General features: G+C 35.1%; 1 protein-coding gene across 18 annotated transcripts in view; it reads right to left on the bottom strand.

Annotated features, from left to right (window-relative positions):
• LOC123676324 (eukaryotic translation initiation factor 4E transporter-like) overlaps nt 1-27,349 on the bottom strand; it is a 209,863-nt gene that overhangs the window by 124,914 nt on the left and 57,600 nt on the right. For all 18 annotated transcript variants that reach the window (XM_045612154.1, XM_045612168.1, XM_045612170.1 and 15 more), the window contains exons 8-9: nt 27,124-27,251; nt 421-501 (exon numbers count right to left, since the gene is read on the bottom strand). In XM_045612154.1, the coding sequence (XP_045468110.1) occupies nt 421-501; nt 27,124-27,251 (209 nt within the window). The remainder of the gene's footprint in view (nt 1-420; nt 502-27,123; nt 27,252-27,349) is intronic.

Raw genomic sequence — 27,349 nt, 5'->3', positions numbered from 1 at the left:
GATTCTAGATGAACGAGCAACGTTGCAATGTGAATAATAACTATTTAAAATACCTGGATGATGCGATGTTTGACATTTGTTGAATTTTCAAGTAAAGTTTTGATTTTTGGTATTATGCTGTGTGGCTCAAGAAATGAAAATCCACCGAGAAGGAAATTAGATTGATAAAAATTTATTTCTATAAAGAAACGTAAATAAGCTATAATAATGGAATAGCTTTTTAATGAATTTACTTTGGCAGGAGTTTTCCGTCTGTTGTAATAAACAGTTTTTTTTCTATTTTTATTGAAATAATATAACTAAATACCCACTTTACCAAAGAGAGATAAAGCTAGTAATCCTAAAAATATCAAATTCTGAATCCGGAGAAGACTTAAAGACCAAATACAATCAGATTCCAAAATATTTGTACTTGCTTACCTCCATTAAACTCATAGCAGGCATCTTTTGATGATTGGCCCCATTTGCAGGAATGACTTGTCCTCCAGAAACTTGAGCCAACTTAAAGAAAATTGTTCAATTAAAATCATTTGCTTAGTTGAAATGAATATCAGTATAGTGCAGTAGACAAATACAAAAATGGTGGGTCTATTGGAAAAAATTCCGAACCTAATGAAACTTCTAGAGGTTGTACGGGGGTGTTGTGGGTTGACTGCCAAGTTATACAACTAAGCACCCTGTGCTAACTTGAAGAGGGCCGAGAACCTCAGCATTTTCGGACTTTTTTCGGTTTATTGCTCATAACTTCTAATCTAATCAGTATTCGACCAAAGCATTCATTTTCGAAGTTTTAGATAATTAAATTCCCTATAATTTTGTATTCATAAACTTCTTTCTGAACTTGAATTAACAGAGATGCAGCCGATCAAAATGGCAAAACAAACAAAGTTTTTGAGAATAGGTTCCCTACCCTATTCTCGACAAGTGATCTTTCAAAACGTATACGTACTTTCCGTCACACATTTTGGTATTCTTGACTCGTGAACTTTCGAACGTACACGTTCTCGATGCGAATGCTTACTGCGAGCGCTTTTTGGCATTGGTTTTGATTCTATGACAATTTGAGTACCATAGAGATGATATCATATCATATCATATATTTATTTTACCTTCAATTTTACAAGGTCTGTCAAAAACATTTATGTGAACCAACATACACTGTGTATAAGACAATACTTAATTCACAAACAACATAATTAATAAATTGACAACTAGGTATAATTATCGTGCGCCAAAAATTCCTCTATACTATAGAACACATTCTCGCTCAGATATTTTTTCATTTTTTGGTTAAATCGGTTTGCTGGTAGTGTTTTCACCTCAGCTGGTAAGTGATTATACATTTTTGTGCCTAGAAACAAAAATGTCTGCTTGGTCTTTTCCAGGCGATGTCTTGGAGGAACATAATTATCCCTGCTTCTTGTAGCATAGCCGTGAGTATCAGAGTGCTTCGGAATCTGCCCCTCATTTCCGTGAACATATAACAGACACTCAAGTATAAGTGAGTTTGGAATGGTGAGTATTTGGTGCCTTTTAAATATTTCTCTGCAACTGACCCTGTTATTTATACCCGCTATCACTCTTAATGCTCTTTTCTGCTTCAGGAACACTTTGGAAGCATCAGTCGAAGATCCCCACAATATTTGCCCGTAAGTAGCCAAACTATGAAAGTGCGCATGGTACGTAAGTATTGCTGCACTTTCTCCCATTATTGATCTTATTCTTCTGATCATGAAGATGGACGTAGATAGCTTTTTTTCCAAAGGGAGTTTATATGTTCAGTCCATGTTGAGTTGGTATCGAACGTTAAACCTAGAATTGTAGCATTTTTTTTCGGGTGGTCTGTTTTGAAGTTATCAGTAGCCTTTGTGTTTTTTCCGCATTTGCAGACAAATTATTTCTGATGAACCTGTCCATTGCTTGTTGTTCTGATTTTCTTGCCTTCTCTTCAAAAGATGTTTTGACTTGTTTATGAATGTTGAGTCATCTACAAAAAACTCAGCCAAGTCAGCATCAACACCACTCACCAGGTCATCCAAGTAAATTATGGACAGTGTAGGGCCCAGGATAGAACCTTGCGACACGCCATGCTTGACCCGAGCTCTAGGTGAAATATTTCTTTTCCAGTCGACCACTCGGAATCTATTGCTTAACTATGACTCAATAAGATCAAGTACAGGACCCCTGACACCAACTGACTCCAGCTTGCGCAAAAGCCTGCGATGATGAACGCAGTCGAATGCCTTAGGGTACGGCCATGGTGAGCCGCTTCTCGCGTCTCGCTTTATCGCGTCTTGCTAGCGGGTAATAAACATACGAAGAAATGATCTGGTATGGACATAGAGCGCCTGCTCGCCCGCTTCCGAGTGCCCATCCAGCTTATTCTCGCTTTTACCGGAATGAATTACTAATTCTTTTCTCGAAATTGATTCCTCGCTTATCACTTGGTGAAACATAATTTCAATATTAATAAAAGAAATAAAACACTTGACTATACGTTCCACAAATTTTAATAAAAATAAATAATGTAATGATGTTGACATGCACGTTTCGGGTTTCATCCCATTATCAAAACTAAATATAAAATATACACACAAGTACATATAAATTCTACGTGACAGATGTTAAAACCGGAGACAGGCGAAAATCTAATTGATCGTTCACAATTGGGAGATTTTGTTTTTGAGCTGAAGATATTTCCAAAAACTCCAAGAGATCCAAACGTTTACCTTTATCACCTCTGTGTAAAATTTTTGTTTTATTGAAATCTATAAAATGATTGGAAGTGATGCAGTGATTAGAAAAACCCGTTGTTGACTTATTTTGAAGAATCGATCTTTTATGTTCTTCAATTCTAATTCCAAGAGATCGACCGGTCTGACCTATATAAAATGCAGGACATTCATCACAAAACAGTTTATATACACCACTCAACTGTGAAATGTTCAGCCGATTCTTACCACTAAAAAACATTGTTCTTAAATTTTTCTTATTCGTACATATAACATCAATATCGTTTTTTCTGATTCTTTTACAAAGTTTATCACTAAGAGATGGGATATAATTGATGTATACAAATTTTTTCATTTGATTTTCTAACTGAGGTGGATATACTAAAGTTAACAATCTCTTCTGTTGTTTTTTAAAAATTAATTTGTTTATTATATCAGGATGGTAGCCGTTGTTCTTGGCTAACACCTTTAGAATTTGAACTTCATTATCGAAGTTAGTTGCTGACAATGGAATTGAGATCAGTCTATGTACTAGGGTGTGGAATGCTGACATCTTGATCTTATAAGGGTGTGAACTGCTGTTATGAATCAGAATATCAGAGAAAGTGGGTTTTCTGTATATATTAAATTCAAGATGTTCATTTATTATCTTTACCTGAATATCCAAGAAATTTAAACACTTATTATTATCTTCTATTTCTAAAGTGAACTGAATTGAACTATAAAAAGAATTTATCAATTCTAAAAAGGATTCTAGTTCTGAAGTTGAGCCAGTCCATATACAAAATATATCATCCACATATCGCTTCCAGTATAGTACAAAATCAGTCAAATTAACGTTCGCAGGGGAGAATATTTTCTTTTCTAAAGCTGTCGTGAATATTTCACTGAACAAGTTTGATGAAGGGGAACCCATTGGCAGACCATCTAATTGTTGATAGAATTTTTCATTGAACTTAAAATAGCTTTGCCCTAGACATATTTTAAGAAGTCTCATGGTCTCTTCTTTCATATAAACAGTGATTGAAGGGTTTTCATCAAGTTGTTGGTTCACTAAGTACTCGACCTCTGTAGTTGGTATAGATGGAAATAGATTTACTACGTCAAATGAGACCAACCTTGCATTTGTGGGGATTTTGAGTGTTTTTAATTCATTGGTTAACTGAATATTATTTTTGATTGAATATATTGGGTCATGTTGGATCATATCAGGTAATATTGAATTAAGATGTTTACATAGTTTTGAAGCAGGAGCGTTGGAGCATTTTATATAGGTCAGACCGGCTTGCCGGTAAGCCCGCTCGATTGATTTCATAAAGGAATTTGGACGTAGTAGTGAATAAATATCGATAGGATGGACATTAACAAAGAAATTTTGATTTCTAAAGTGTTTTTAAATAGCGTGATATGGGATATTGTTATTTTATATTATTTTTTTTACTTATTCAATATAATTTTTGTAAGAGAAAATTTGATGTTTCAATTACAAGAAATTCATCTACATCTTTCAGTCGGTGGAAATTATATGAGTCGATATATGGCAAATGAAATAAACAAATATACTCAGGGTACTGAACCAATGAAAAAAATATGAAGAGAATTAAGGTAAATGCACTGGTTCTCGACCATTCCGTGATTTGAGATAAAATAATAATTAAAATATATCATGTAGTGCAAAATATTTTCGCGGTACGTGTTCTCGACCATTCTACCCTTCCAAGATAGTTTGCATAGTAGTGGTATAGGTCAAAGTTTTCGCGCTAAAAATTAGTTTATAACCGTCTTTCATAGAAAAGGGTTCTTTCTCGTCCTCTCTTAGAAAAGTGCTTTGTGATATATGTTCAGAAAATAGTAATTATTTCTTATTTTAAATGAATTATGTGTGTATATTTTGTTCCATATCAATTATAAGATATATTTTCGAGTGTATTTCAATCAAAAAGCAAATAAATGTATATTTTTTTGTTCAATATTCGGCGGTCGCGAACTGGTATTGGAAAATTTGTACCTTTTATTTCTCGACCAAAGTGGTCGAGAACCAATATGTTACTCCAATAATTGTTTATTTCAACCGATATATTTCTGTTGGATCATTTTCATTTTTTTTCGATACCCTGATTAATTTATATATCTACTTTCTGAATATTAGTTTGCGACCACCGAATTAACGTTGAAACACTTATTTCTACCCTTTATTTATCGCGGTCGAGAACCAATTTGATTGTACTTAATTCTCGACCACTGGTGGTCGGTGTTTTATATTTTATTTACTCATTAGTTTCTAAATAGATATTAAGAGCAAAATAACCAAATAATGTTGTATGAGTTGCTATTTTGAAATATTTATAGAAAGTGGAAATTTTTGCAAAATAATTTTTTTTTACGTTCCGAGTGTTTCTTAATTGATTACCTCATCTGAAACCAATCTGAGTGATAGGTAGTGATGTCGATGGTACGGTACGAAAGTAAGTACTAATCACTCATCTCGCTCTAAAGTTTTTTATAAAATTTTCAAGTGGAGCGGCCACTATTATTAGTGGTCAAAAAATAACACAAAAATGGTCGAGAACTCTGCGGCGTGGTCGAGAACCGAAGGTTATTGAGGTTTTCTATATGTTTTCACATTTCAAAGGTTAAATGCGGAAAGAACGTTTAAAATTATATGACAAATCATTTAAAACTCGCCAAAGAATCGATGAACACCAATACCATTAAAATTTGATAAGTTTATGTGTGAAAAAATCGTGCTCGAAATCGATGTTTCTGTTAACTGGTCGAGAACCAGTGCATTTACCCTAACTTACCTCAGAGTGACCGTAAGACGTTCTTCCGGCAGAATTCTTTGTTGATTAAAGTTCACCACTGTTTTTTTAAACGATTTTCTATTAGATTCAAAATATACTTAAATGTCAATTCTTGCATGCGGAAATATTCGAAAAATTTTTCTGGATGGGCCGTCAGCTGTGAAAACAAGGTATGATATTCACCAACTTTTTGGCGTGATCTATTTATTTCATGAACGTCAGTAGACCTTCCATGTTTTAGTTTCAAAGAAACATTATCACTAGCTATTAAGATAGCCAAAAGATCCTCACGGCATAAATTCATGATGAAAAATGAATTATGCTGCAGCGGCAAACACAACGAGACGTTTTGACGAGCGGTGCACTATGACCACCACCTGCTACAATCTAGCAGGTTCACCAGTCGCCGAGCGCTAGTCTAATCAGCCGCGATAAAGCGAGACGCGAGAAGCGGCTCACCATGGCCGTACCCTTACTTAGGTCCATGCTGGATATTGTGGCTTCCTCTATAGTCTATATTATCCAGAGCGTCAATAAGAAATTTCACTATTTCTACTAATGCGGTCTTTGCAGATTTTCCTTTTCTGAAGCCATGTTGTATATCACTCAGGAGGTTGTTTGCTTCTATATAATTCACTAGCCTGAATTTTATTGTTGCCAGAAAGATTTTGGATAATGCCGGCAGTAGTGAAATTGGTCGGAAGTTATTACAAGTACCTATTCACATCTCCCTTTTTATGAACAGGTATTGTTCTGGCAATCTTGAGTTCATCGGGAAAATATCCTTGCTCAAAGCATTGATTTATTATGAAAGCAACTGGTTCTGCTAATATCTCAATTACTTTTTTTAGAATATTATTTGTAAGGCTATATATCGTCGACTAAGAGTGTAAATCTGCTAAATTCAATAGAGTTTATTGAATGTATTTTCATGAATAAACTCTCTTATTATTATTATTATCATAACACTGTACTGTACGGTTTTTTTGGTCTCCTGTGAAATTGTTCATTATGGACATAGCAGATTTACGCTCTTAGCCGACGATATGTCTTTTGATGTTTTATTCTTCATGCCAGACACCTACTTAATAATCTCATCTGGTGTGGTTGGAGCTAGGAACATTGATGTTGTTGGTGGTAGCCGTTTATTTCCATAAGTCATATTTGTTCTTCTGAGATATAATTCTTCAATATGTCGCCAAATGATGAAGACGTAGACGCTAGTCACACTTCCACGTTTGGTGATAAAATGAATGATGAAAATCATCCCCAATGTTCGATCTTGGAATTAAACTCATTAATAATGAGTCTACTCATCAAGATCTTCTTCTCAAGATCATTTCCGAATTAGAGGCGAAAAACAGCCTACTTAATGATACTAATTCCTTGTTGGAATTCAAGATTGTTTCTCTCGATAAAGAAATAAAAATAACCCCCGTTAAGCTAACAGAACCACTTTCGAATTTCCGATTTTTTTTTTACCATAATTTTAGGCTCATTTTAGGCTAATTTATTACCCTATTCAAAAATTTTTTGCTTCTGAATTGTCGGAGAAATCGCGGGTTCTACTAGCTTAACGTTAAGCTAAGAATATAAACATACTGCTTGACTTACATGCACCGAAAAAAAACGATTAGACTTACAAAACCGAAAAAACAACCTTGGCTTGAAAATGTTAATTATTTAATGAAACTACGCGATAAGGCTTTGAGTAAATATAAAAAGCACCGAACTGAAAAAAATCGAGCCTATTAAAAATCGATGAGAAACTTAACTTCCTCAATAATTGAACGGGAAAGAAAAGCTTTATTACGAAAAAAATTATCAGTCAATAATAACTTCTGGCGAGATCTAAGGTACTTTTGCGGTAATTCTAAAGGAGGCCACGCATGGTTACCAGGCAGTTTGAGAAACCCTAATGGGGTAAACCAGGCATTTGTTTCGTCAATTCCAGATAGTCTGGTTGATCTGAGCGATACCATAAGATTCTATTCCCAAAATAGAAAAGAATCGCTCAGTCTCAGAACAGTCTCGGAAATTGATGTGCTCAAAATTATTTCACAAATAAAATCCAAGGCGTGTTTTGTTGATGGCATCAATATCTATGTGCTGAATTTGTGCACTCCCTTCATCCTCCCATATATCACTCACCTCATAAACTATTGCATTACTTACTCGGTATACCCGACAGAATGGAAAAAATCCTTGGTAATCCCCAAACCAAAAATAGCTTCTCCTAAAGACTACAGTGACCTGAGGCCTATAAGCATCTTACCTTGTGTGTCGAAAATACTGGAGAAAATAATTTATGAACAACTAATAAAACACATCACAAACAACTGTATTCTTCCTGAAACGCAATCCGGCTTTCGTAAATTTCACAATTGCTCTACTATACTTGCTGATATTACGGACGATATTCTTCCTGCTACTGATTGCAACAAACTCAGTCTACTTGTTTTCCTGGCTATAGCAAAGCCTTCGACACCCTCAATCGTCCACTATTACTAGCAATACTCCACTATATAGGCCTTGATGAAGACGCGGTTTCATTTTTCGACAGTTACTTTGATGGTAGAACTCAGAGAGTTATGATAGACGGGGAATTATCTGAAGAACTGTCAGTGACGAGAGGAGTTGCTCAGAGATCCATACTGGGAGCAATTCTATATGTGGTGTATACTTCTAGGCAGGCTGACTCTTTCAGCAGGTGCAAGGTCCATTTCTATGCCGATGATACACAAGTACTAATATCCTTCGACATGAAGCCAATGAGGCTTGTATTTTGTTGAACTCTGAGCTTGGAAAACTTGTAGAATATTCCTCCCAGCACCACCTCCATCTCAATCACGAGATGGTGCCTTACTTTTTGGTCCCAAAAACTACGTGGAACAAGTAAGCACGATAATAGACATAAAAATTAGAGATAAAAGTATAAAAATCGAAAACATCAAACGTAACTTGGGACTCATATTGGACAATAAACTCAGATTTGATGATCACATCTCGAGCTGCATACGTCGCGCCTATTTTAAGATGAGAATGCTGTACCGTTATCGTCATGATATACCACAGAAACAAAAAAAGTTACTATGTGACTCTCTTATTTTGTCTACATTTAACTTTGGGGACGTGGTGTATGGAGATTGCTTAACCGAAATTACTAAAAGTAGAATTCAAAAAATTCAAAACTCTTGTTTACGATTTATATATGGAATCAGAAAATATGAAAGGATCTCATACAGGCTGAGGAAGATAGGGTGGTTGAATATGAATTTCCGGAGAAAGCTACATTCGGCATGTTTCTACCATAATGTCGTGATGAATAAACTACCTTGCTACCTACATCGAAAAATAATTTATAGGACCGATGTTCACAATATCAATGTGAGAAATGAAGGTCTTATCACTCCACCTATTCATAAAACAAGTATTTTTGAGAGAAGCTTTACTTACAATATAGCCAAGATCTACAACTCTCTTCCTTTTAGCCTCAAGCTCCTGAATATAAAAAATTTCAAGGTGAGCGCTTTCCGATACTACCTCAATGAACAGAATAAATAATGATTTTTCTTTTTGCTGTTTCCTAAGTCTTGTGTGTTTTTTTTTCCTTTTTAAAATAGTGAACACAGAACGCCTTTAAGTAAATATGTAATTATGATTTTTTTTGGTTGAGTTTGAGCAGGATATGCATGCGTGCATGACTGGACTCCGCCTCTTTTCACAATCAAGCTACAACTTGACTACTATATATCTTTGTACTTCTATTTGTGGAAATAAAGTTCGTTATTATTATTATTATTATAATTTTAGGCTCTATTCAAACTCATTAATTACCCTATTTCGGAATTTTTTGCTCCTCAGATTACCGGGAACTTTGACGAAATCTATCTTATAAACGAGTTGGATGTTTGCTTTGATTCCTTCTCAAATATTGTGACTTGGCTTGTGGATAAATATTGTCCCATAAGATCAATCAGACGTGCGTCAAGTAATCTTTACCGTTGGATCACACCAGAAATTCGTCGAGCCAGTGTAAACTTAAAGTACTTGCATTGGGTCAGACTGAATATGCACACACAAGAAGCTGCGAACACCTACAAGAGAGCTAAGTCCGATTATAGTGCATTACTAAGACGAGCCAAGTACAGTTATAATACCAATCTCATTGAAGGTTCTAGTAATAAAAACAAAACGGTTTGGAATTTAGTTAAAACTATTACTGGACGCGAAAATTTGAGTTCAAAAAAAATTAATTTGAATGTCAATGACGTTACCATATCGGAACTGCAAGAAGTCGCAAATGCTTTTGGCACTTATTTTTCATCAGTGGTAGTTTCTACGCTCGATGAATATTTCGGACCCGTTCGGTCATTGTCTTGCACATCTAAGATGGTGTCAAACGGAACTTTTTTTTCTATCCAGTTACGAGGAGGAAGTAATTTCGACAATTACGAACTTAAAGAATAAAAGTAGTACTGGATTGGATCAATTGTCTACGAGAGTAGTAAAAGCTATGAGCTCAGCTATCGCAAGACCACTTGCACATATCGTGAATTTGTCAGTTGCTTCCGGTAGGTTCCCGACGAGGTTAAAGATAGCAGCTGTAACGCCAATTCACAAAAAGAATGCTATTGATGATATAACAAATTATAGACCGATTTCAGTACTGAGCGTGTTTTCTAAGATCATTGAAAGGATTGTTCATAACAGAATCATGAATTATTTAAATAAATTCGATATTATCTGTAAAAATCAACACGGTTTCAGAGTAGGACGATCTACTCAGACGGCAGCAGGTGAATTTGTCCAGTGTGTCTATGAACGTTTAGACGAGGGATTGTTTGTAGCGGGATTATTTTTTGACCTCGCGCGTGCTTTCGAGAGTCTTGGGCTTGGTTTTGTTCGGACCAAGTTGTATGATTTGGGCTTCCAGGGTGTCTTTTTAGACTGGATGATGTGTTATCTCTCGGGAAGATCATTTTATGTGAGTTGAGGGCTCATCCTCAGAGAGATTTCCTGTTGATATTGGGGTTCCTCAGGGCTCCGTGTTGGGACCTCTCATTTTTTCACTTTTTATTAATGACTTACCTAAATACGTTGGGGCATCCTTTTTAGTATTGTTTGCTGATGACACGTCGATGGTGGTTACGGCACGGAGCGTTGAGGAGCTCACTGTTAATTGGGGCCTGATCATGCGTACTTTTGTTCCTGGTGTCATTCGAATAATCTAATGGTGAAAATATCCAAGACGGAATGCTTATTTTTCAAATGTAGTAATCGCTCGAATCATCCTTTGACCATTAAATATGATCATGAAACATTAACCTCAAAGTCCGTCACTAAATTTTTGGGTGTCAATGTCGATGGCGGACTCAGATGGAGCGATCATGTAGATAACCTCAGTAAAAAGTTGAGCAAATCATACTTTGCTATAAATAGAGTGAAAAATTCTCTTCCTTTGACATCCTTATTTAATGTTTATTACAGCCTGGTATACAGTAACATCAGTTATAACATTATTTTGTGGGGAAATTCGACAGATGCTGGCCGTATTTTCATTGCGCAAAAGCGCATTATTCGCATGATGCTCGGTCTGGGCCCGCTTGAGTCATGCAGACCCGCCTTCTTAAAATATAGAATTTTGCCTCTCCCTTGTATATTTATCTTGAGTTGTCTGATATACGTTAGAGATAACATTTCCCTGATGTCAAAATTTTCGGATCATCATAGTTATGGCACCAGGAATGATGATATGTTGTGCTTCCCCAGGCATAGAACTACCAAGTTCGAGAATTCTCCACTGTACCAGGGCATTAAGTTTTTTAATCACCTTCCCAAAAATGTTAAACGCCTGGACTCTCGAGGGTACAAAAAAAACTGTTAAGTCAATGAGTATATTTTGTCCTCAATCAACAAGATATTATCTTCCAGACGAGATCTAGTTTGCTCAAAAATGTTGAGCCAAACTGAAGTTACAGGCGTTTCAATCAGTCAAATTTCTCCCTTTCACCTACCCTTATTTGATGTCGTAAAATCGAAAGTGACAATTTAAAAAGATAGAGAATTTTCCAAAGATTACTGTGATGATATTTTTTCTTCAACTTCATATGAAACATTTTCGAATAAAATTCATTTTTCTACTCGACGGTAGCTGTTACGCCCCCTAGCGGTAGAGGTTTGAACTTCAAAACAATTTCCAGAGTGTTCTCTTGTTCACTTTAGTGGTAAAATTTTTTACCGCAAGTCTCTACTATGAGTGGATCCTGAGCCGCTTACCTCGCTTATTTGCCCACCCTGTACAATTTACTCGTTACGTGCTCAAATCTGTTGTGGAATTTCCCATCATTTGAGGTTAACGTTATTGTTTGTATTTCGAACTGTGTGGATTAGCGCTACCGGTGTCAACAGTCGATCATAGAAATTCGAGTGAGAAAAATTGACGGGCCAGGGACTATGGCAATTTAGGTTGGGAGCTGACGGTGATCATTTGCGATTTCTCGAATTTTGGAATTATGGGATTTATTTTCCAAGCCCTGTTTCGTTTTGGAGAAACTGGTATTTTCCGTATTTTTCTCGAAGGAAACTTATTTGAATATTCTACTGCTCTAATTGCATGTTGTGATCTTTGGAATTTCCGTCAATCAGGTATGTTTCGTATTGTACACTTTCTGTAATTCTTCTCACCATCTGATATATCCTCTTTAATAGTTATTGACGTATACTGAAATTTCGTTGGAATTCACTGAAAACTTCCACTCAGTGGAAAAGAAGTCCCATTGACTGTCCCCGAACAACTGGGTATGTATTGAAAAGTTCCTCGTTGTTTCTTATGTTTGATATTGATCAATTTGACAATTTCTATTCTACGTGATAAAGATGAAAACTTTTAACTTAACTGTCGAAACCTCGATTGCACTCCTTATCTACAGGGTGTTAGTAGAACGTCGTTGTGTCGTAACGTCTTGGTGGAACACCACATTTTCTACATAGAACATTATTGCTGAATTATCGCGAACTCTGGAGATCGATTTCAAGGAACAGCCTACTTGGAATCGAGGAGATTGGGGAAGTATAGAAGGAATAGTTCCTGAGAGGAGAACCATCAAGTTGATGACCATGAACCCCAAAATGGAACCACCTAACCCTTAATATGCGTTTTAAGCAGACAAGGTACGAAATGGTCCCATAAAAAAACTTGAAGCCCATAACGGTGACACCTAAAAATTTAAGCCTAGGCCCGCCCTTGTTTATATGCGCGCGATTTTTCTGGAATAAGGCTTGAGACGAATGTGAGTGAATGCTTTGAAACCTTTAGGAACATATTGCAATATTAATTAGATTTATATTGTCCCTTGAGAACAATTACTTTCGTATCAAAACAAACAAAAAAATTGATTATTCCCGAAGTTATTAAAAGTAAAAAGAATCTGATGCACCTACATTGGTTTCATTCAATTACTGGGTCATCAGATACTTACAATAGTTATAAATATGCAAAATATTCACATAACTCCCTCTTAAAGATGACAAAATATAAATATCACTGCTCTCTTATTGCCAATTCTGAAAACCGGAATAAAACGGTGGGAAACTAGATAAAGCAGTTGATCGCATAACTATTAATTTTGATGGTGTGACATATGAGGAACCCAATAAAGTGGCTGATATATTCAGAAAATATTTTTCCTCAGTAGCAAATGAAAAGTTGAACGCGCATTATGGTTATGTTCTACCTCTTTTCTGTACAGTTTCACCACCTTCAGTATGCAATTTCTTTTTTCATTCCGTTTTGAGTTTCGAAATTGAGGACGTTATCAAAAACTTTAAAAAAATTTGGCATAGATAATATTCCAACCAGTTTTCTGAAGAAGATTGCCCCAATAATAAGCGAATATCTTGCTCATATATTTAATTGATCTGCCACGTCAGGAGAATTTCCCAATGTTCAAAAAAATCTTTTGTCGTACCGATTCACAAAAAAAGGAAATATAAATGAAATAACCAACTATCTACCAATATCGATTATTAGTGTTCTCTCCAAAGTTTTTGAGTTTTTTGAAAGTCTTTTCAAGAGGATGATGGCATATTTGAATAAATTCAATATCCTTAATGAAGCCCAGCACTGCTTTGGTGATGGTTGCTCCACCCAGACAGCCGCACTGAAGTTTGTGAAATCAGTTTACGAATGCCTGGATTCAAATCTTCATGTGTCAGAAATTCTTTTCGATCTTTCCTGCGCCTTTGATACTCTATCCTTCAAGTTTATTATAGATAAATGTTATAATCTTGGCTTTAGAGGCATTTTTTCCGTAATAATAAATAAACATTTTGGAAATAAGTGATGAAACTAACAATGAGTACAATATTTAGTACAATTTCCAAACAAGTAATATCATCGTATGATATTAATTATCTATCTGGTTATCTAATGTATCAGCAATATAAATTGCCATCAACATAAACCATTGTCAGACAGAAGGTCTCCGCGCCACTACGTAGGAATCATAATCGAAAGCAACCCAAGGAGAATGCATGTCATCAAGGGAGGATAGCGGCATACCGGTTTCACCCTTATTGCTTTCGATTATGATTCCTACGTAGTGGCGCGGAGACCTTCTGTCTGACAATGGTTTATGTTGATGGCAATTTATATTGCTGATACATTAGATAACCAGATAGATAATTAATATCATACGATGATATTACTTGTTTGGAAATTGTACTAAATATTGTACTCATTGTTAGTTTCATCACTTATTTCCAAAATGTTTATTTATTATTATTATTTACGATGGAAGTCGCTAAGGCTAATTACAGAAGATTTTCCTTGTTAGCGTGGGATTCTGCTTTTTCGAAGTATTCATGGAGGAGGTAGTTAGGTTATTTGTCCGCTGGGTGGCGCTCCGCAGTAATTCATACTGACTAGCGTCTGCCAGCGTTCAATAAGATACCTGCTATTTCGTTTGTTTGTCATCTTGGGTAGGGTTATGCGGTACTGACGATCCCTAATAAGGGTGAAACCGGTATGTCGCTATCCTCCCTTGATGACATGCATTCTCCTTGGGTTGCTTTCGATTATGATTCCTACGTAGTGGCGCGGAGACCTTCTGTCTGACAATGGTTTATGTTGATGGCAATTTATATTGCTGATACATTAGATAACCAGATAGATAATTAATATCATACGATGATATTACTTGTTTGGAAATTGTACTAAATATTGTATGCATTTTTTCCGATTGGCTGCGTAGTTTTCTACATCACAGAAATATGTCAGTGAGAAACGTAAATATTATTCCAGAGATTATAATATAGAAATGGGTGTTCCACAGGGCTCTGTAAATGGGACCTCTATTATACTTGCTTTTTATGAATGACCCCCTCATTTATCCTTCTCATTACTTACATTATTTGCTAATGACACATATCGTCGGCTAAGAGTGTAAATCTGCTATGTCCATAATGAACAATTTTACAGGAGACCAAAAAAACCGTACAGTACAGTGTTATAATAATAATAATAAGAAAGTTTATTCATGAAAATACATTCAATAAACTCTATTGAATGTATTTTCATGAATAAACTCTATTATTATAATTATTATAACACTGTACTGTACGGTTTTTTTGGTCTCCTGTGAAATTGTTCATTATGGACATAGCAGATTTACACTCTTAGCCGACGATATGTCGTAATCGCGGCTCGAAGTTGTGATGAGCTCCAGAGAGCTTGTGAAAAAATTATGGATGAGTTCGTATCATGGAGTCGCAGTAACAATTTGATAGTTAATGTAGGTAAGACAGCTTGTTTGTATTTTGGATTAAGAAATTATGGTAGAGGTTTGTTGAGAATAGATTGTCTGAGTACTACTATAATTCCAACAGACTGTACTAAATTCCTTGGGATCCACATTGATCGAAGTCTTAGTTGGTCAACCCACGTTGATGCCCTAGCAAAAAATCAATAATGCTTATTTCGCAATAAGTAGACTCATAACTTCTTTACCACTTAGTTTTCACATCAATGTTTATAACAGCCTTGTTTACTGTCATATCTTTTACAATATTTTGCTCCGGGGAGACTAGTTCCTTCTCTAGAGTTTTTGTGGCACAGAAAAGAGTGATACGTCTCGTTTTTAGTTTGAACCATCGCGCATCCTATTGGCCTATATTTTTTGTTGTAATATAGATTACTGGCACTCCCATATTTATACATATTCAAATCTCTTATATACGCTATGGATAATGAGACTAATTGAAAAAACTAGCTAGTTCGCACGATCATAGAACACGGTCTCTCAGGTGCTTTTTTCTTTGTTTGCCTCCCATTTGAAATCTTTGAGCAAACAATCATTCAAAAATGTAATTAAGGAGTTATTGTTGCAAAACTGTTTCTATTCGCTTAGGGAATTTCCCTCTGATTCGTTGATCACTCAATAGAACAGTACCTATTTGTTGTAAATAATAGAATAGTAGATTAAATTGTGATATTTTCTTGACTCAACCTATACACATTGTTAAGTGTCCTGAAGGATCAATAAATTATTATTATTATTATAAGCCGAAAAAGTACAATTGTTATTGGAAGATGTTGAACTAATAGATCAGCGGAGATATAGACAGCCCGGAGTTCCGTTCAATGATTTGAGTGAGAAACAATTTGTTTGAATGTTCCTAGATATCCTCAAGGAACATGGATGATGACACCTCTGGAAAATGAACCAGTAGAAGGAACTCCAAAATATTTTTACAACAAAAAACAGCGATAAATCGAAAACCTGAAAGATGTAATGGGATTCTGAAGCTATCTACTCAAGCATAGGGTTCTTAATTGTACTTTGGAGATAGCAGGTAACATTGTCAATGCTTGTGCAGTGCTCCATAATATTTGCATTGAAAATACAATGTACCGAAACCAGAAGACGATGACACATCACAGGTCGATTTGAGTTCACAGGGACTATATGACTTCCTCATCGATAGTACAGATCGAGTAGAAGTGAATATGAGAAGAATAAATCCGGAATTAGCAGCAGGTCGAAGACATTAGACGCAAAAAACCTCTACACCTCTATACTGCCCAAGGAGTCAGTGTCCATCGTGAAGAGAGAAATTGATAATAGAGATATTGACCAAAACTTGAAGGAAGATATAATAAAACTTTTGAACATCTGCTAGGAACAAAATTTCTGCCAATTCCAAGAAATTATATACACACTAGAGGAGGGACTTCCTATGGGATCACCCATCTAACCTCTCTTATCAGAATTTTTTATGGACCATTTGGAAAAAATTTTCTTCAATTCAAAACAGAACATTTTGCAGTACATCTTTAGATATTATAGATATGTAGATGATATCTTCATAATTTTTCTTGGTGGCAGAGATCTAATTATGGTCTTGCTAAACTTCCTTAACTCTCTACATAAAAACATAACCTTCACATTGGAAATAGGACCCGAAAAAATCAACTACCTAGACCTGACCCTTACCCTGAGGAACAACAAGATTGAGGTAGACATATACAGGAAGGAAACTCAAACAGTTAACACCATCATCTAATCATCCGGAAAGTCAAAAACAGGCTGCATTCAACTCTTACATACACAGGCTCTTAAATCTGCCGTTGAGTAAAGTTTCCTTCAACAAGGAGCTGAATATTATTAAATACATAGCCCAAGGAAATGGTTTCCACCCAAGCATGGTTGATAATTTGTAAGAAGTTTCTGAGAATACATCAGGGCAGAGATGAACAAGTCGCAGACAAAGAAAACACGAAATATACTTTACCAATGTCATTCCATGGTGACATTTCATATAAGTTGAGGAGAATTTTTCAAAAATTGGCTGCACCAAAATATATGCAATTACAAAGACAAAACCCCTATATTAGAGAAGAACGGGGTGTACCAATTGAATTGCGGAACTTGTGACAAATTTTACATTGAAAAAACTTTCAGATCGCTTAATGTTGGAATTTCAGAACATATGAAAAACTATGGTGGAAAGAGCGCCTTCGGTAACCATCTTACCCAGGAGACACCGACGTAAGACTGGTCTTTAACTTAGGGAAAGGAAGGAAACTGGACCTGTTCGAGATAAGTGTTTTAATACTCAAACAGACCTACATCTATCATACCACCCAATATATGAAAGTTTGATTTAATCAAGTGACTGTGTCTGGAAAACGCCTTGAAAACATAGAACGCGAATTGACCGACACCAAAAAACAATAACTGACATTTGAACTATATAACCTAAAACTATGAAAAATAGTGCGAGAAAAAACGTAGTGACAAGAAAGTGCCAGTGCTCAATTTTAAAATTAAAAAACTGCATATTAGATGATATAAAATGTGTATGTCCTTCTGTCATGATTGAAAAACTGAAATAACTTTTGACAAGTAAGTTCGATAATGTGTTAAGAGTTTGGATTATTTCGTAAAATTGCATTTTCTAGAACTCCTGAGGATGCCGGTGAGGCGAAACATGTCGAGTTGATTTTGAAATAAATTTTAACAATCCATGAGTACAACCTTACTCTTCATTCTATATTCAAAACATGGATTTTTGTCGACAATTTTTGAACTTGATATTACTATTTCGTTTGTTCCAATTAACATGTACACATTTTCATGAGAAATTTATGTAAATAACAAGTAAATCAACAAAATAAATATTTCTGCTGATAATATGAATATTTAATAAAAAAAAAGAAAAATTAAGTCCCTTCATGTCTCTCAATAGATAATTTTTCAAAAATATCTACTGTATTCACTTCTATTTTGGATAATTCGCTTTCTATAGGAGGCCCGCCGCCTGTTTCTCTTTCTTTCACCCTAGATGCCCCCGATACTATTAATTATGTTACCAATTTCTGACCATTTTCTTTTTAAGTAAATTGATTAGAGAATTTACCCTTTTGAAGATCCGCGCTATTTATTAAAAATTCAATCAGACTATTTATTTGAGTATCAGTTTTTTGAATTCTTCTTTTAATTTGCTGGGACATGTTCAAAAATATATTAGTGAACAATTTCTCTTAGAAATTTTTTTCAATTTGAATCACAGATTACAGATAATATAGATAGAATACTCGCCTTCCCCCAATCGAAATTAAGTTTTAGTTCAGGAACCGGTTGATTGGCACCGCTGTGGGCGCTGTTAATCATTTGTTTACGTTTGGTTTCCGGTCATTTTCATTTCAAACTAGAAGCTGAAACAAGACGTTGTTCGTTGAAGTAAGTACAATTGCCGTACGTCGTATAAATTAATCAGACAAGTTTCAATATAATAAATAATTCATATTTTATTTTATCAGAATGCCGAAAATAAAGAACTGTTGTGTACCTTGATGTACCGCTGAGACAAGTGTAAGCCATCGTTTCCCTAAGAGAAATTTGTATATTTTCGATAACTGGCTTCAAATTTTCCAACCACAAAATTGGCAAGAATTAAGTCAGGAACAAATTTATTGTCATTATTTTGTGTGCCATTCATATTGAAAAAAAATATCATCTTCCTGGAAGCCAACGTGGTCTTACTTATCATGTCATACCTACAATCGGTATTCCAGGTAATTTTATCGAATTTTTCAATTTTATTCATATTTGAATCCCTTAAGTTTTTCTTCCATGTGTACTGTCCGATGTAAAATAGAGACACATTCAATTACTGCTAATTCAATATATTTTTTTATAACTAACGACTTTTATTTCCACAAAATTTAATATCACATATGGTCCCAACTATTTATAAAAAAATTCAAATGGTCTTTGGTTATCGCAGCACCAAACTCCATTTGAATTGCTCCATATCTCGTTTTGAGCAATTCAAATGGAGTTTGGTGCTGCGATAACCAAAGACCATTTGAATTCAAATTCAAAACTAGTAAAGGAGAACCACTCATTTCAAACTTCCCGCGTTTGTCGAGTTTGTTCAAGTACTAGAGGCCAGGGGGAGCTATGTTTCAAATAATTCGCTTTAAGGAGGGGAGTGTCCCATATATGGTATAATGAATCTGTGATTTGAATTGAAGGAACATAAATTGATGACATTTCATCTCATCTGTGAAATTTCAGAATGGTGCCGACTTTTGGGAAACACGTTTTTGAACGTGTACGTTTAATGGAACGAACGGTTGTCAACAATAGCATTTTGGAAAACCGCTCGCACGTGAACCATTCTTTCCTGAAACGTGTACATCAAAAAGATCACTTGTCATGCATACGGTCCCAGGCATTGGAGTAGTATTTAAATTTGAAGTGCTGTTCAATATAACACGAATATTATTAGAAATAGCCAATGAAAGGACCACGCGCGTTTGGCACCGTCGCAAAATTAGTGCTAAAATATTCGAATAGAAAGCGATCGGCGTTACCAGTCAAATAGACATTTGCTCCGCCCTGGAATCGTGCCTGAACAACCGAACATAGATTAAGACTGTACTTTCCAAGTTCACTATAAGTCGAACATGATTAGCTCGACAAAAATTTCAATTAATTCGTACTGGTGCAGCCAGTTGAATACACTATTTGTGTATTCAGTGGACGAACGACATTTTCTCAAGCCATGAATGTTTTGACATAGATATTTCTGGAAATTATGATGCAGCCAAAATTTAAACCACGAAGAATGTACATTCCATTAAAAACTTATCGTTGCCTTCACAAGAAATTTGTTTTAATGATTGGGAGCATTATCGTCATCTTATAGGTCTACCAATTGCTGATATCAAGGATCAACCAAAGATTCTTATTGGACAAGACAATATTAATCTCATTGTTGCCAGAAAGATAGCCCAAGGCCCAGAAAATGTTCCAATTGCGACAAAAACATCAATAGGGTGGATACTTCATGGAAGAGCCGCAGCAGATATGCACAAAAATAACAGATTACTTCAAATCTGTGAGAATGACGAGTCAGAAGATTTTCTTCATTAACTAGTTGAACACTCTTTCACCATTGATGCCTTTGGAGTATCGGAATCTATGAAATCCAAAAGAGACCGAGATTCTGAGGTAGCCTTGATGATATTGAAAAAAACGCCAAACGTATCAGTGACGACAGATAAGAAATCGGACTATGGAAACAGATGATATTTCTTTACCGATCAACAAAGGTTCGGCATTGAGACGACTACTGCATATTGAAAATCAAATGGCAGAAAACGCACATTTTAGGCAGATATACCATGAAAATATTCAGAAATATCTTAAAAAAGGATATATCCGTAAATTAACTTGTGAAGAAGCAATGCAGTAACACCCAAGAACATAATTTTTACCTCATTCCGTAGTCATCAACCAGAATAAACCGGAAAAGCTACGCCTAGTTTTCCATCCAGCATCCATATTTTGTGGTATAAGTCTCAATGACAACCTTTTTTCTGGATCCGACTTATTAGAACCTCTCGTATCAGTCCTGTTGAGTATAGGCAAAGAAAAGTTCTATTCGCCAGTGAGGTGCAAGAAATGTTTCATCGAGTGAAAATCAGACAGGAATACCAACATGCTCAAAGTTTTCTATGGAGAGAAAATCCGAATGAATCACCAGATGTCTATCAAATGCAGGTGATGACCTTAGGCGCTAATTGATCCCCTGCATGTGATCAGTTGATTAAAAATTTGAATGCAGAAGAAACTGCAAAAGATGAAAGGATTACATACGCAATTATGGAAAATCACTATGTTGATGACTATTTAGACTCGACAGATGATCCAGACGAAGCCTTTCAAATTGTTTTCAAAGCTTATCGAACAATGAAAAAAGTTGGATTTGAATTAGTCAACTGGTCGACAAATTCCAAATGTTATATATTAGGATATCTAATATATTTAAGAGCGACCACAGAAAGTTGTCCCGAGTACGTTGTACCCTTAAAATTCGGGATGTTACAAAAAGAACCGAACAGGTTAGAACAACCTGTTCCAGGTACCTGTTCTTTTTAAAGAACCGAACCTGTTCCTTTCGAACGATTCAGTGCTTCTGCGCAATGATCGATTGAATCTTCTCTCGAAGGTCGGATATACTATCTGTTCCGTAAAGAGCAGATGAGCTGCTCACTGCTCCTGTTCTTTAAAAGAACAGGTTATTAGTTGTTCCGTAAAAATAAAAAGCGAAGCTGCTCCCGTTCTTTCAAGAATAGGTTGTTCCGAAAAAAGCAGTTACTAAACTGAAACTGCCTGTTGTCGGTTATGATCCCGCAATTATTTTCATTAGATGACAACGTACAAAATAAAATATCATTTAAACTTCCATTCGTAACTTCACAAATGATTAATTAATCAACTAACTACTCATCACCAGTGAATATTTATGAATAGTAACAAATATTCATAACTACTCACTAAATACAAAACTTTCCACTGAATTATCAGTGAATACTCAACTATTCAATCATTTTTTCATAACATAACACAATATCATCAAATCATTAAACTGAAAAACACATTAACCCTTTTGAAACACGAAATAATTTTATGAATAAATCACATTGAACTATTTTTGAGCATCAATTGATAATTTCGGTAAAACAATTGATGAACATAATATTAACTTGAAAAATGTGTTGACGAGAATAAAATCTAGTGGTTTAACATTGATCTCACAAAAGTCAAAATTTTGTTTCTTGGGCATAAAATCAGTACAGATGGCATCTCGCCTGATGACTAAAAAACCAAATCTATACAAAATATGCAAGCCCCAAAAAATAAAAAGTAAAAGATTCCTGGGAATGATCGTTTATATAGCGAAACTTATTCCCAATATTTCTAATGAAACAGGTCCAATACGAAAATTACTCAGTACGCAATCTGATGACAATGGAGCTCCATAGAAGAAAGATATTTCACGCGACTAAAGAATCTAGTTTCATCAACAACATCACTTTCCTATTTTGATCCCTCGAAGAAAACCATTTTATCTATTTATGCCAGTCTTGTGATTTAAGATCGGTCAATAGCCAAGATAAAAACCCATCAAATTTTCTAGACTATCTCTCACTCCGACCCAACAGCGATATAATCATATAGAAAAGGAACTTTTGGCAATAGTGTTTGGATGCGAACGTTTCCATTATTACCTGTATGGACAGAATTTCATAGTTCAAAGTGATCATAGACCCCTATTAGGACTATTAAAAAAACCTCTCGATGAGATGTCGGCGCGTATTCAAAGACTTGCAATGAATTCTTGAAATATCAGTTTTCATTAACTTATGTGCCACAAAAAAAATTTACAAACTCCGGATACTCAGTCGTGATCCTATTGATGAAACTATTGATAAAGATCATCTTAAAGCAAATTTGCGTGTTTTCTCAGTCATCGCAACATCACCAGAAAACGAATCAAGACTTCAACAAGCAACAAATACAGACTTTGTTCAACAAAAAAATCAAGTATTATGTGTGGCCTAGCCACAAAAAAAATGCTCCTTCTAGAAACTCAAAAGTTTGGGCCAATAAAAAGTGATATTTACCTACATAATGATATACTTTTCTACAACAAACGGATTTTTGTCCCTTCAAGTCTCAGAGAAGAACTTTTGAATGTTATACATCAGTCTCATCAAGGAGTGGTCGCGTACAAGAAACGTGCACTGGAAGCTATATACATACTACCCAGTCTTGACATCAGACATAGAAAACCTAGTCTGTTGTGAGTTTATCTCAATTAAATAAACGTTAATACTACAAAGATGTATTTCCAATTCAGTACCAAAATATACTATGTCAATCTGACTTTTCTCCACGAACCATCTCCCCGGTTACATATCTACTGAATAATATCATTACATCTTCCCCTTTTCAAATAAACAAAATTAAAACACATTTGAACATTTACATTTACAACATCGGAACTGAAACTAAATATAATCCTGAAGGTGGCAAGGTTTTCTTGTAATACGACCAAAACGAGTTCTATATATACTACCATAATTCGTAATATTCAGTTTAATTTTTTTTAGTGAACCTATTTTCAAAATTCTCCACATATTTTCTGGTATGACATTAACATGAGCCCCCGTGTCTAGCTTGAATTTTAGGTACTTGCCACAATCTGGAATATAAAGTGTTTCAAACCAATCTTGTTCCGAGTTTTTCAACATAAAAATTTGAATTGATCCTAATACATAATCGTTATCATTATAATGTTCATCATCAGCAATAACATTCACACCAGATTGAAAATTATTTGTACAAAAATGAGCAAAGTGATTAAACTTAAAACATCTTCTACATTGTTTGCCAAAAGCTGGACATTTACGATTACGGTGCATTAATCCACATCTGCCACATTTTGACTGATGAGAATTTTCACTATGCGTTCCTCCATCACTTGTTCTGCCTCTTTTAGTGAATACGTTCTGTTCCCGTCTATTTTCATGACTGGAACTGTTCATATTGAGCTGTCTTCTATATTGGTTTCCTTCTTGTCTTCTAGCATACATGCTATTTTCATTCACATAAGTCATTCTGTTCTTTCCATGTTTAATTTCACTAACTTCAAGGTCTTCTGTTTTATCTATCATTTCCTTAATATGTTGTTCAGGTTGTTCAGTTTGTTCAGCAACACGACAAATTTCAATTGTCTTTGTCAAATCTAAATTTGTTTCACGCAGCAAGCGCTCCTTCACTTTCCGATCTCTGATCCCACTTACTATTCTGTCTTTTATAAGCCTGTCTCTGAATGTGCCAAACTCACAATCTCTAGCAATTTTTTTTAATTCTGCCAAAAAGTGTTCAAATGATTCACCGTAAAGTTGATTTCTTGAATTGAATTTGTGAGTTTCCACACTAGAATTGCATTTAGGTAGGAAATAAACATCTAATTTTTTTACTATCGTATCTGGATCAGTTTTTTCATCAGCTGTCAAATCCAATGTCTCCAAAACTTCATTAACCTCTTCTCCTAGACAATGTAATAGAACCGCCGCCTGGACCTCTTTCGGTTTTTCTTTACACCCTGTTGCAACTAAGTAAAGGGTGAAACTGTTCTTGAACTTCCGCCAGTTTGATCCCAAGTCCCCACTCATACTCATTGACGCTGGTTGCTTCAAAAATTCCATTTCTTCTTCCTTTGATTATAATAACGTAGCTTCGTTTCACGACTGCGCCATGTTGTGAGTTTATCTCAATTAAATAAACGTTAATACTACAAAGATGTATTTCCAATTCAGTACCAAAATATACTATGTCAATCTGACTTTTCTCCACGAACCATCTCCCCGGTTACATATCTACTGAATAATATCATTACATAGTCCTATCATGTTTGACGTGCCATAAGTATGCTAAAAGCAATCCTCGTGAACCACTTATGTCTCATGAGGTTCCAGATCTACCATGGCAAAAAGTCGGAATTGACTTCATGGCTCTAGAATGCCTCAACTCCATTGTTATTGTAATAATGATGGGTAGAACTGATCAAGCCACTTCAATCAGTGATTCAGTCAGACGACCTGCCATTTTGCCTAACAAGCACAAGAAATATGCACATCAAGGAGGTTGAATTGGTATTCAACGAGGCTAGACAGAAATATTGGATCATACATTGTAGGGCACTTGTTAAATCAACCATCTCCAGATGCCAACAATATCGCTTGAAAAAATCGAATACTACTCATGGGACAACTACCAAAATCAAGATTAATAACGAATGTGAGACTCTTTACCTTCAGTGCTATATACTATTTCGGCCCATTTATATTAACAGTGGTTAGATGTAAAATGAAACATTGGTGTGTCGTTTTAACATGTATGACAATTAGAGCGATTCACCTAGAATTAGGCCATAACCTAATAGCAGACTCGGCTATGATTGTGTGGATACAAACTTAAATCACTGTGCATTCTGATAGAAAGCAATTCCTTCATGAAATGAAGCATTTGATTTGTTCCAAATATCTCATGAAAATATTGATCTGGATCAATATTTCTGAAGCCATCAGTATCAAAATATGGAATATGGCTCTGTAATCAATAGGAAATGACTCCACTTGTAATCAAATTTGTTCTATAATATGTACCTACATTAAAGCCAACTCTACTACTTGATTCATCTTGATTTTGCTATTGAAAATAAATGTGAAGTATTCAACATCCACAATTGCATATCCTGTTTCTTTCAACTCACCTAATTTGTTTTCACATTGAAACAATTATGGCACTCTTGGAAATATGTCAATAATATGCTCTAGGATGAATTTATGGAATAACAAAAAAATAAATTCAATCTCAATCACAAAAAAAATTTGTACCTATTGGTATGTTTCGATGCGAGTTTGAATGACCTGAAGAAGAATATAGTAATGTTCGATAGCAGCAGTATTTAGTGGGATATTGATTGTTGCCATTATAATGGGACTATTTTGTGAAAACTTTTTTAAACATGGGTTTTATGGTTGATCTGGACTTTTCAAAATAGAATATTGAGCTGTGCTAAGGCTCAGTAATTTGTAATCACATCGAGGAGTTGAAGTGAGCTTATTCAAATAACTTCATTTTCAAACTTAGTTGGCTAGTACTTCAATTCTAAAATCTGAGACATGACATCATAGTAGATATTCATAATTGAAATAATCAGATATTTTAAGTTGTTTTTAACTGTGAAAGTAGAATAATGCTTAACTATAGATTTCTCCTGTAGATCTTTCAGGAACAGAATATCAGTAATTCCAATATTGTTCTTTTCTGTCCATTGCAAACCAAATGTAAAATATTTTTTTCTACAAGCGTGCGCTTTCAACTCTTTTCCCACACGCATTTCAATACAGAAAGAGTAACTTTCCCACTTAGTGCGGGAAAAACCCCTGCTATTTCTTTTCCGCACGGATATGCGTGCGAGAAAGAGATGATAGCAGGGGATTTTCCCGCACTGGAGTATTATTAGAATGAATCAAATTCTGTCATGTCTCCGAATGCCCAATTAACGTCAAGGATGACATAACTATGGTAAGGACATCCAGAATTACGTCTGTCATTCATGTGTATGTGAATAATTAATCATATCTTTTTGAGTTTCAATTTATTTAAAGCGCTTGTAGAAAAAATATCGTTCCTAACTCTTGGGGAAAGTATCGTGCGAGAAAGTACCACTCTTCGCACATGTTAGGAAAATAACTATATTGCATCGACGTTCTTGATTTTGCACTATTACATACCAAAACACGTCCGACCGTCGAAATAATAAGTATACAAATGAGTTTCCGTTCATAAATCAGGTTAAGACATGTTAGAACCGATGATCGCGTATGCAACAATCGCAAATTCGGATTATTGAGTCTTGCTATCCAGATTATTTTTTCGCCAAAAAAAGTTTAATCAAAGTGAATTATGGAGATTAGGAAATCCCATCATTAATGTCACAAATTCAATTCATAAGAAGTTATGATTTATAGATTAATATAAATTATAAATACCTAAGAAATCTACTGAAACCATGAGTACTTGAGTTTTGAGAGAGGAGCAATGAAATAGTTAGGCATTGGACTACGTCGTACGTTTTAAAACCGATCTAATACATGAATTATCTTCAAATATCCGAGATGAATTACTGAATGTGATAATTACTTTAAAACTTACCAATCTCCGGAATGCAGCCATATCATCGTCTTTTTTGTTTTTGTTCTGATTTTGATTCGTAGATATGTCTAAACCTTTTCTCATGTTGGACTCCAGTTCATTCAAACTAAGAACTTTACCAGGAAACTCTGAAAGATATATCAGAAATTTCAAATAGATATAAACAAATTCTCGACATTAACATTATGGAAAAATTTGTTGGCATGAATAGACAAGGCAGATCTGG

This window comes from Harmonia axyridis, chromosome 3 (assembly GCF_914767665.1).
Source record: "Harmonia axyridis chromosome 3, icHarAxyr1.1, whole genome shotgun sequence".
Classification (NCBI taxonomy): Eukaryota; Metazoa; Arthropoda; class Insecta; order Coleoptera; family Coccinellidae; genus Harmonia; species Harmonia axyridis.
Note: the sequence above shows the minus strand (reverse complement) of the source record. Positions and strands in the feature narration are given on the sequence as shown.